The following is a 12,114-nucleotide window of genomic DNA, read 5'->3' as shown; positions in this document are numbered from 1 at the left end:
GTAAAGACCTGCACATCACATGATGTCTTCTGCATACAAGTTTAATTGGTTGGGTATACAGCCTTGCCGCACTCCTTTCCCGTCTTGAACCAGTTCCATGGTCAGTTCTTACTGTTGCTACTTGGTCCTTATACAGATTCCTCAGGAGACAGACATGGTGACTTGGTATCCCCATACCACTAAGAACTTGCCACAATTTATTATGATCCACACACTCAAAGGCTTTAGAATAGTCAATAAAACAGAAAATGATTTTTTTAACTCCCTGCCTTTCTCCATTATCCAGCGGATATTGGCAATTTAGTCTCTCGTTCTCTCGTTCTTCTGCCTTTTCTAAACCCAGCTTGTACATCTGGCAACTCTCATTCCATGTATTGCTGGAGTCTACCTTGCAGGATCTTGAGCATTACCTTACTGCCGAAGTGGTACCTATTTATCTACCCACCTCTGCATGTTTTTGAACTGCTAGGTTGGCAGGAACTGGAGCTGACAGATGGGAGCTCACCTGTCTCACGGATTAGAACTGCCAGACTTCAGGTCAGCAGTTCAGCAGCACAAGTGTTTAACCCATTGCACCACCACAACTTCTCCTGGAAGACCAAAAAATTCCTAGAGAGGTATCCTGCATTTTGATCCCTCATCCCTGCCTTAAAGCTGAATGACAATGCCCTGAATCGGGGCCTGATAGCTACTGGTAATTAGGATAGGTTTTTTTAGTATCAGAGTAATATGAACACAATACTATGTGTATGTTGCCAATGTGATAATGCTGCTGGAGTGCAATTATTGAAGGATAATTAACTTTATATCACCTATATGGCAACATTAACCACCAGGGAATTTTGTACTTATTTTAATATGGATTTTAATCTCTTTTAATCACTGATTTTTCAAAGGACTGACAAGACATCTGCTGTATGAACAGGTGTGTTCCATCTTATTATGGATTTTTAAAAATGAGACCGTCTACCAATTGTACTGGCCTGTTGCTACATGCAGTGAAGATTGGCGCTGAACCCTCCCAGTCGTGATGCCATAGGGCGACAGTGGGTTGGTTTGTTTTTGTGAGGATTTTGTTTTCAAAGAGCTGGCATGCTTGTGATTCTAGTGAACCAGCACACCATGTGCCAGGACCGGGCATAATGTTGGAAGGCACAAGTCACAGCGCATGGCATGCCAAGGGGCATGTCATACTGATAAGTGAGCTCAAGCAGATGTCCCCAGCAGGCTGGTGTGAGATGGCATGACTGCACCATATGGCTGATATGGACTTGTATGTAGCATCCAGAAGGTCTTTCCCCAATTTGGCTTATGAGTCATCTGTGGGATAGCTTTAAAAAATACTTTTATTAAACACATATATTTTATATTTAGAAAATAACCACAGTATGAAAAGGAATAAACAAACAGCAAAGACATCTATCTATCTATTTACAAAAGCATACATATATCTACATAAGATGGACACTCCTACACATAAACTACATATCTATCAACGTATATGTTAAAAACATATCTAAACAGATACTCAGTTGTATTTACTTTGGTTTTCACCATCTAATTCAGGAGTGGGTTACTATGGAAGACTAGTGGGGTACAATGTATTGTTGAAGGCTTTCATGGCAGGAATCACTGGATTGTTGTAGGTTTTTTGGGCTGCATGTCCATGTTCTAGAAGCATTCTCTCCTGATGTTTTGCCTGCATCTATGGCAGGCATCCTCAGAGGCTGTGAGGTCTCACAAGCTCTGAGAATGCCTGCCATAGATGCAGGTGAAACGTGAAGAAAGAATGCGTCTAGAAGATGGCCATACAGCCCGAAAAACTGCCACTCTAGGGTAGAGAATATTTCAACAGTGCTGGCAAAAAAGGAGAAAACCACAGATTTTCAGATCATTCAGTGATTGGTGTAAGGACAGTCTGTTCCTCAACCAAAGATTGGCAAGTCAGGTCTCCTGTGATCTGGGACACATGGCATGCAATGCCTTGAATTTTCCAAATGCTGTACACAAACATGCTAAGGACCCATGCACCACCTGGCCCCATGTGGCACATACTTTCTTGCCAAGTTGTGACTCCCACCTCACTTTCCACACAGGTTGCAGAGACGGTGGAGCTGATTTCCGCAACAGTACGAGGGGATCTCACTCAGCTCGAGGAGGCACTGTCCCCACGGACAGAACTGGTGGCTGTGGTCCGAAACACGCGCCGCCAGGCTGAGGCAGTAGCACAGACCCTGGATGGCATTCCCTTCTGGGAAGATGCCAGTGGGAGCCCCAGTGTCCTAGCAGAACAAGTCAGCTACCTGGAAGATTACAGGTGAGTTGGCGAGAAGGAAGTGGGTTTGAGGAAGGATAGGGATGAGAGCTCACTGATCAAGGCTGAGATCATGCTGGTGTAACACTTCCTTGGGTTCTGTTGGGGCTCTTGTAATGTGAACATTGAAAACACAATCATGTTGGCTTAAACAGGATTCAGTTGGATGTAGCCATGGCAGTTAAACTGATGTCAAAATGTTCTATTTCTGCAGTCTAGATGGTCTACAACAGGCATGGGGAAACTTGGGTCCTCTATGTGTTTTGGACTTCAACTCCCACAATTCCTAAAAGCCTCAGGCCCTTTCCTTTTAGGCGGCTGAGGGGGGAAAGGAAGGGACCTGAGGCTGAAATAAATGCAAGCAGATATACAAAGGACCATTATAGAAATTTCCCCTTCCACCTCCTCCTGAATTTGTACATTAAGTCATATAAGCTAATTGAAGGTGACAAATTCAATTTGCTTGTATGACTTTGCCAGGGACAAGAATGGGTCTTGTCTTGGCAAAGAGTGCTCCTCTCCCTTCCACCTCTCCCCTTCTCAAAACTGAACTGATACGTACAGCCCCACCTTTAGGTTTTCTCACCGACTAGGCCAAGCCAATATAGGGGCTACACTTGCATAGTGTATATGTTGTCTCATGGTCATTGTATTACAACACCCTTATCCTGAATATCAACATTGTGCAACTGATGGTGTATCTATCACCATGTCTGCTTATTCTAGAACTAAACAACAAGAAATGCACATGGGCTGTTCTTGCAGTCTCCATGAATAAAGTGATATATCTATATAGATAAATATTTATGCACTTTCTAAAAAGTTGCAGCTCCATGAATGTAATCCTGTTGGTTATTTCCAAATAGAGGAGACCCATTGACTCAATTTTAGAATTGTGATTCAACACATAGGTAAATCCTTTTGTGTTTCTAGCATCCATTGCAGGTGAATGCTGTCCAGTTTTCAACACAAGTTTTAAAGGAGCTATCCAGAGTGCTGAACTCTATCCCACAATCTCAGACAGTTCCTTTAAAGCAGTGGTTCTCAACTTTCCTAATGCCATGACCCCTTAATACAGTTCCTCATGTTGTGGTGACTCCCAACCAAAACATTATTTTTGTTACTTCATAACTGTAAGTTTGCTACTGTTATGAATCATAATGTAAATATCTGATATGCAGGATGCATTTTCATTCACTGGACAAAATTTGGCACAAATATCCAATATGCCCAAGGGAGGGATTGATGATAGAATTGGGCCAAACTTCCCACACAGAATCCCCATGACCAACAGAAAATACTGTGTTTTCTGATGGTCTTTGGTGACCCCTCTGACACCCCTCTCATGACCTCCCCAGGGGTCCCGATCCCCAGGTTGAGAAATGCTGCTTTAAAGCTATTTGGACCCTGGAGTAAACGCACTGTCCCAATTGACCTGCAACCTGCCACTGAGTACATCCAACTGATTCAATGGCTCTTCTTCTAGTGAGGGCTAACAATAGGATTTTGACTCATGAGAAATGCATACACTTGCAGAATTCTTCTTGCGCTGCCATGAAGTAAATGCATCCATTGCACAACATTGTATAATTTCAAGTGTGAGAGAACTTACACCAATAGGATTGGAAATATCGTATGAGTTGTGTGAAAACAGATGGCTGGGGGGAGGAGTGTCAATGGATGGATATGCATGAGTGAAAATAACTAGAAGCGGGAAGGAGAGAGTGGGAGCGCATCTTAGAACAAACGGACCACTTCTTGTTGTGCCAATGTGGCTAGAGTTGACAATGCAAAAGAAAGTGCAGTAAGGGTTGGTAGTGGGAGACCCAGGACTCACTGTGTCACTCTCACTTTTCTGCTCTCTGGCTCCCTTAGGTGGCTGGCCTACATTTTACTGCTACTGTTGGACCTCATCATCTGTCTCTTCATCTTGCTGGGTCTGGCGAAGCAAATCAAGTGGCTGGTAATCGTGTGAGTGCACCATCTTGTGGGCATTTCTGGACACTGCCACACTGGCAGTGGAATGGGGGAGAAGAAGAGGAATGATATATTGGGAATAGGCCTGTTTGATCAAGAAAAAATTTGTTTCTAAATTCGATTCTTAATTGGGGTGTTTTTTTGTTTCAATATTAAAAATATTTACAAAACTTACCAAAAAAATGTTTTGTTATTTACGAATTTTCGTAAATATTTACAAAACATTTTAGAAAAAAAAATTTTCTTGATCAAACAGGCTAAGTGTGAATGTTGCAGTAATGGTCACCTTGATTAGCATTGAATGGCTTTCTCCCACCCTGGACATTCCATAGTATTAGAGATGATATATAACTCACCATTTGCCTAGTTTCCAACAGACCTCTGAGGATGCCTGCCATAGATGTGGGCAAAATGTCAGGAGAGAATGCTTCTGGAACATGGTCATATACAGCCCTGAAAAGTCACACAAGCCGGATGGCGCGCGGAGGCCGCTTGTGAGCGCGCGCGCGCCATCCAATGGGCTGGCGCAGAAGAGGAGGGGGGCGCAGAAGCCGGAGCCCATTGGATGGCGCGCGCGCTTACAAGCGGCCTCCGCGCGCCATCCGGCTCCGGTTCCTGCGCCCCCCCTCCTCCTCCTCCTCTTCAACTCCCACAATTCCTAACAGCCGGTAGGCTGTTAGGAATTGTGGGAGTTGAAGTCCAGGAGGAGGAGGGGGGGCGCAGGAACCGGAGCCGGATGGCGCGCGGAGGGCGTTTGTAAGCGCGCGCGCCATCCAATGGGCTCCGGCTTCTGCGCCCCCCTCCTCCTCCTCTTCCTCCTCCTCCTCCTCCTCCCAGCTGGGAGGAGGAGGAGGAGGAGGGGGGGCGCAGGAGCCGGAGCCCATTGGATGGCGCGCGTGCGCTCACAAGCGGCCTCCGCGCGCCATCCGGCTTCTGCCACGGTGCACTGCTGGGGTGCTTGGGAGCGCCGGATTGGCTCCCAGGCTCCAGCACTGCAGCACCACTCAGCAGCAGCCTCCATGCCATTAACGACATGAGCTGAAGCTCGTAAAATACATGGGGCTGCTGCTTCGATATTTTTAAACCCTTCCGGGTTTAAAAATATGTTTTGATATCGCGTCGGATATTCAAAAAATAACGATTAAAAAACGAAAAACGAATTAACGAAACAAAACCGACAGGCCTAATTGGGAATTCTTAAGAGCAGTCCAACTGTTGAATCGTACAAGGAGCAGAAAATTCATTTAATTTTTCTGTTGTACACAGAAATTGCACACTCAACAGAATGAGCAAAATATCAGATTTGGGCTATAAAATTTTTCTTAGAGTTTATGTCATCATCACCATAGCATTAAACATAAATATATTTTATGTGCCCACACTTCAGAGAGAAGTCCCAGAAAAAAACACTGCCAAAGTTCTTGAATTGCGATACATCAACAAGCTCCAATCCATCAAGGATACAATAGGAAGTCCACATTCATTTGGGTTAGGGGCACTAGACCCCCCCCCCCACAAAAGTGGGGAAAATGTGAATAAAAAAGACCCTGTTGAAGGCTTTCATGGTCAGAATGACTGGGTTGTTGTAGGTTTTTTTCGGGCTATATGGCCATGTTCTAGAGGCATTCTCTCCTGGCGTTTTGCCTGCATCTATGGCAAGCATCCTCAGAGGTAGTGAGGATGCTTGCCATAGATGCAGGCGAAACGTCAGGAGAGAATGCCTCTAGACCATGGCCATATTGCCCGGAAAAACCTACAACAACCCCAAAAAAGACCCTACTTTTTTTGTAACCAGAGAGCACCTTTTTCACAATCTCTTGGTCCTCCAGTGTGGTTCTATGGCCAACTTTCATTGGAGATTGACCATAGAGTTGCACTGGAGTTTCTAGAGTTTCCTAGAGGTAACACTTCAATCAGATCTGTGGATAATCAACTTCACAAAACATGGAAATGTGGAAGGCTGACTGTAATTGAAACAGAGACCATTGTATCCTGGCACACTGAACCTGTTACAGCATCAGTAGCTATCCCAACCCCAAGTAGGCTCTCATTTCTATTCCTGAGCCCTTATCTGCATACCAGACCGAGAACTTCCTCCACTATTTACATGTTGGCTTAACATTGGTCCTATCGCCCAGCTTTGTTCTCTGTTTATGAAAACTGAACTTCTTATCCCATCATCATACCCGCATGCTTTATATTTTTATTCCTAGTTGCGTCCCATCCTCCATCCATTGGCATGAATATCTGTCCACAGAGGTTCCACTCCATGTATCTAATTAAGTACACGTTGTCTATCCTACAACATTCTCTCTCCCAGTTAGTGTGAAATATGTTACTTGGTTTGTAAATGTTCAGAGAGTCATAGAACCTGAGAGTTAGAAGGGACCACAGGGGCCATTTAGCGCCATTCCTTGCCATGCGGTGATACACAACTTAAGCATTCTTGAAAGATCTCTCCAAAGATGAGAGAATCCATCACTTTCTGAGCCAATCTATTCCCTTGTTTATGTAGAATTTGGTTTCTTTAATTTGTTAGTTCATGGGCTAGTCTCTGGAGCAATAGAAAACAAGCTGTATCCATCTTTTACTTGACATCCCCTCAAATATTTAAAGAGAGTTATTACTTCATCTCTTAGTCTTCTCTTCCAAGCTACATAAGCTTTATGTCCTTTACAATGTGTGTAGGCAAAGTGCTGCTTATGGGTCACATCTGGCTTCAACAGTCCATTGTTGTCATCTCCCAAAGGTGAAGAAAGTTTTGTAGGATGTGTGGAGGGCATTTCTTATCGTATTTGTAGGCCTTAAAATTACTCCCACATTGCCACAAACTCTGCAGATGAATTGCTCGTTCAGAGCAACCTCCATATTCATCAAATGCTATAATGCCCTCCAGGGGCAAACCAAGAATGGTCAACTTGGAAGTCTCCGAACAGACTTAGAAGTGGAGTGGGCAGATCAAAAGACAACCTTGCAAAACGGCAGTAGCTAAAAGAATCCTCCACCTTATGTGATTGTGGAGCAGAAAAAACAACTCTGCGGTATGCTTGTCCACAATGCCCTGCCTCATGTACAGAGGAAGAATTGTTTAAAGCTACAGACAATGTGGTTGCTGTTGTCCAGTTTTGGTCAAAAATTACTTATCCGCTTTTGCTCCTTCTATTTTTATCAAGTTAATACATGTATGCAATGCTTTTGATTTTTTTGTGTGTGTCAGGAGCGACTTGAGAAACTGCAAGTTGCTTCTGGTGTGAGAGAACTGGCCATCTGCAAGGATGTTGCCCAGGGGACACCTGGATGTTGTGATGTTTTACCATTCTCCAGGCTTCTCTCATGTCCCCGCATGGGGAGGTGTAGCTGACAGAGGGAGCTCATCCATGCTCTCCCCAGATTCGAACCCATTGCGCCACCGGGGGCTCCTAATGCTTTTGATATGAAATAAACAATAAATAAGGTCCTTTTGTTAAATCCTAGTCAGGTATCCCTTTAGGAGATTGACCTTTTCCTAGTAATCTCTTTACAAATATACACCAGATAGTAGCTAGACTGCCAATAAATTCAGAAGGAGCCACAAAGCACCTTGATTGCAATGTGAAGTAGTAAGGAGGGAAGGAGGGATGTTTTTAAGTATTTCTGTCTACTACAAACCTGCTTAAAATGTTAAAAAGAAAATGGCTCAAATCTTGCTCAAATGGTTCATGGTTCATGGCTGGAATGGACATCTCCCTACTCAGCTGAGCATCTTCCTCTTTGTTCCCCTCTCCCCAACAGAATGGCTGTGATGAGCTTCCTTGTTCTCATCCTGAGCTGGGGCTCCATGGGGCTGGAGACAGCAGCAGCAGTGGTGAGTAAGGGGTCAATGATGGTGCCAGTAGCAGCAAAGTGAAGGAACCAAAAAGTTCCAGCAAAACTTGGGTGATGGAGCTGTAGACCATGGGTGTGGGTGACTCACAGGCCTCCAAATATTGTTGGACTGCAGCTCTAGCCAGCAAAAAAAAAAAAAATAGTGAGGAAAGATGGGGGTTGCAGTTCAAGAATACTTAGAAGATCACCCCAGATGAGTTCAAGGAAAGAGAGAGTGGGAGGTGCAAAAAGAGCAAAACCATTCAAGATAATTCTCCTCCTGAAATGGCCTGCTACTAAATGGTCCACCAGTATTTGATAGATGAAAACATGGGTCCATTTGTATTATCCCTAATCACATACCTACTGTAACTTCTTCCATTAACAATTTAAAGCCAGCTTTTATCAGGATCCTAGAGGGTGTGGCTATGTTAATTCGGAATTATGGAAGATGTAGTCCAACAAATCAGATGGTGCTGGGTTGGGACCAGCTTGTGGATTAAGAAAAACTTTATTTCACAGACCCTGTTTCACAACAAATAAACCTCAAGAGTCACCATGGATTTTAAAAAAGCATGCAAGGTTTCTTTAGTGGTGATATGCAAGCATTTAAATACAGGCGTAGAGAAAAGGAGCATCGATTTCCTATATAGAGCCCAGATTCTGAAGACTTAGGAATTTAATACACACACACATTATAAACAGCACATTTCAAAACTAAAAGATGGCAAAGTATTCCTCCCATGATGCCAGAAAACAAAACAAAAATGTCATTCAGGTTTTTCTAGAACAGTGAACAAAAATAGTAAATAGGTAGGTAAAGGTTTTCCCTGACATTAAGTCTAGTCGTGTTTGACTTTGAGTGGTGATGCTCATCTCCATTTCTAAGCCAGAGAGCCATCCTTGTCCATAGACACCCCCAAGGTTATGTGGCCAGCATGACTGCATGGAGCGCAGTTACCTTCCCGCTGAAACGGTACCTATTTCTCTACTCACATTTGCATGTTTTCGAACTGCTAGGTTGGCAGAAGCTGGGGCTAACAGCGGGAGCTCACCCCGCTTCCTGGATTTGAACCACCAACCTTTCAGTCAGGAAGTTTAGCAGATCAGCGGTTTAACCCACTGTGCCACTGAGGGTACACATAGAATATATCTGAGAGCATACAGCATGACGTAGGAAAGTCCTGTGCTATTCTCTGTACTATGAATGAATGAATGAATGAATGAATGGTTTATTGTACCAGCCATACACCTTGACATCATATAATATACAACCTTTAAAAGTACATTACAAAAAGTACAATAAGCACTTTCTAATATAAATATAAAAACTTATTCCATATACTGGCTTTTTAAAATTATAGTAGCAGTGACATGATGACAATAACAATATCTCTTTAGATATTTAGATACTGTAGCTGGTTCTACTGCATTACAGAGTTGCCAATTATTTCCCTCAGAAAGCACAGGCCTTATCTTACACTAGTGCTTGCTCAACTATCTCATTTATTTTAATTTTATTAATAGTTACACACAAAATTATAATATGACCCAAAAAGCAAAAAATAGCCGTACAAACTAAGAAAAGCAAGGCAAACCACCCAACAAACAAACAAACAGATATTGTCGAAGGCTTTCGTGGCTGGAATCACTGGGTTGTTGTAGGTTTTTTCGGGCTATATAGCCATGGTCTAGAGGCATATTCTCTTGATGTTTCGCCTGCATCTATGGCAAGCATCCTCAGAGGTAGTGAGGTCACTACCTCTGAGGATCCTTGCCATAGATGCAGGCGAAACGTCAGGAGAGAATGCCTCTAGAACATGGCCATATAGCCCGAAAAAACCTACAACAACCCAAACAAACAGATAGCTTGTCCAGCTATCTGATATAGTGTACTGGTAGTTTTTTTTCCCCTAAAGGCCACGTTTTTGCCATATTATGATAACATTGACACCGTTTCCTGGAAACTCACTGTGTATCAATAGCCAATAGCTAGCAGACCAACACTTTGAGTAGCACAATCTCCTTACCCGTTTTCCTTGTTATACTGAATCAGATTAACATGGCTATTGAAAATCCTCAGAAACATGGGAATTTAGTTGTGCATAGCAGAGATCAATGCACCTTTTGCCCTTTATACAGGTGTCAATGGCATAGGAATCTTTGGCTACCGTACAGCAGGTGTGAGAACTGAGGGGCAACCAACCACTTGGGCAGGCTGGGTGGCCTTGGTATGGGGACTCTCCCTTTCTGCTGCTCTCTGAAGCACAATAATTTAATTGCTGGCATTTCCTGCCAGAGCTTTTTGTGTATGTGTGTGTGTGTTTGGGAGGAATGAGGCGTTCTCTCACCATTACCACTAGCTCTAGACTCGCACACACACTTCCCCCCTCTTACTGTTGCTTTTAATTAGTAGGCCTTGAGTTATGTACTGCCTGTGGGGAGAAGAGGGGACGCTATGTGTACTTTCCGGCTGCCTTGATTAATATTCTCAGTTCTGTCCCCACTGGGGATAATTTTTTTTCAATAAGAAAAGAACCAATGAACAAACCAGGGTTTCTTTCCTTGGTGCTCAGCCTTTTTTTTCAGAAATGCACACCTCTTCAATTGAGAAAGCTCTCTCCTCCTTCCCAACAAAACACCCTACCCACCAAAATCTAGTCAACCCAATCATGTCTTCTTCCACCTTACCCCAGTTGTGACCTGCCCTTTGCTAAAATAAGTCTAAGGCTTTTTACTGCCTGCTCTCAAACTCATTAAGCATCTTTCAGGTTTTTTAAAAAGTTGTCATGTCAGACATGTTTTGCCAAGAGAGATTGTCTTGGCCTAGCATTTCTCAACTTGGGGGTCGGGACCCCTGGAGTGGTCATGAAGAGCTGTCAGAGGCAGGCATGTAGCCGGAGGGGGGGGGGCTTAAGGGGCTTCAGCCCCCCCCCCCCCCCGAAATTCTGATGGTGGTTCACGAAAAGGCCTTACTGGTGCATTATTTAAACTGTTATGTTTATTCATATCATGATCTGATCACCATACTCAATATATCCCATATGCATGGGGGTATTGGGGTAACGATACAAAAGGTTTGCTAGGGTAGACCCTCTTTCACTCAGACTCAGGCCCCACCCCCACCCCCGAAACAAACTCATCCCCCCCTCCCCCGAATCGAAATCCTGGCTATGGACCTGGTCAGAGGGGTCACCAAAGGCAATCAGGAAACACAGTATTTTCTGTATTGTCGAAGGCTTTCATGGCCGGAATCACTGGGTTGCTGTAGGTTTTTTCAGGCTATATGGCTATGCCTCTAGAACATGGCCATATAGCCAGAAAAACCTACAGCAACCCACAGTATTTTCTGTTGGTAATGGTGGTTCTGTGTGGGAGATTTGCCCCGATTCTATTGTTGGTGGGGTTCAGAAGGTTCTTTGATTGTAGGTGAACTATAAATCCCAGCAACTTCAACTCTAAATGTCAGGGTCTATTTTCCCCAAACTCCACCAGTGTTCACATTTGGGCATATTGAGAACTCATGCTAAGTTTGGTCCAGATCCATCATTATTTGAGTCCTCAGTGCTCTCGGGATGTAGGTGAACTACAACTCCAAAACTCAAGGCCAATGCCCACCAAACCCTTCCCATATTTTTTGTTGGTCATGGGGGCTCTGTATGGGAACTTTGGCTCAATTCTATCATTGGTGGGATTCAGAATGCTCTGTGACTGTAGGTGAACTATAAATCCCAGCAACTACAACTCCCAAATGACCAAATCAATCCCCCTGAACCCCACCAGTATTCAAATTTGGGAATATCAGGTAATTGTGCCAGATTTGGCCCAGTGAATGAAAATACAGCCTGTATATCAGATATTTACATTGTGATTCATAACATTAGCAAAATTACAGTTATGAAGTAGCAACAAAAATAATTTTATGGTTGGGCGTCACCACAACATGAGGAACTGTATTAAGGGGTTGCGGGTATTAGGAA

General features: G+C 43.7%; 1 protein-coding gene across 2 annotated transcripts in view; it reads left to right on the top strand.

The window, feature by feature from the left end:
* Window positions 1-12,114, top strand: part of TTYH1 (tweety family member 1) — an 87,667-nt gene that overhangs the window by 56,086 nt on the left and 19,467 nt on the right. For both annotated transcript variants that reach the window (XM_060780448.2, XM_060780449.2), the window contains exons 4-6: window positions 2,097-2,317; window positions 4,190-4,285; window positions 8,063-8,135. In XM_060780448.2, coding sequence (XP_060636431.2) covers window positions 2,097-2,317; window positions 4,190-4,285; window positions 8,063-8,135 — 390 coding nt within the window. The remainder of the gene's footprint in view (window positions 1-2,096; window positions 2,318-4,189; window positions 4,286-8,062; window positions 8,136-12,114) is intronic.

The sequence above is a fragment of the Anolis sagrei genome, chromosome 6 (genome assembly GCF_037176765.1).
Source record: "Anolis sagrei isolate rAnoSag1 chromosome 6, rAnoSag1.mat, whole genome shotgun sequence".
NCBI classification, from domain to species: Eukaryota; Metazoa; Chordata; class Lepidosauria; order Squamata; family Dactyloidae; genus Anolis; species Anolis sagrei.
Note: the sequence above shows the minus strand (reverse complement) of the source record. Positions and strands in the feature narration are given on the sequence as shown.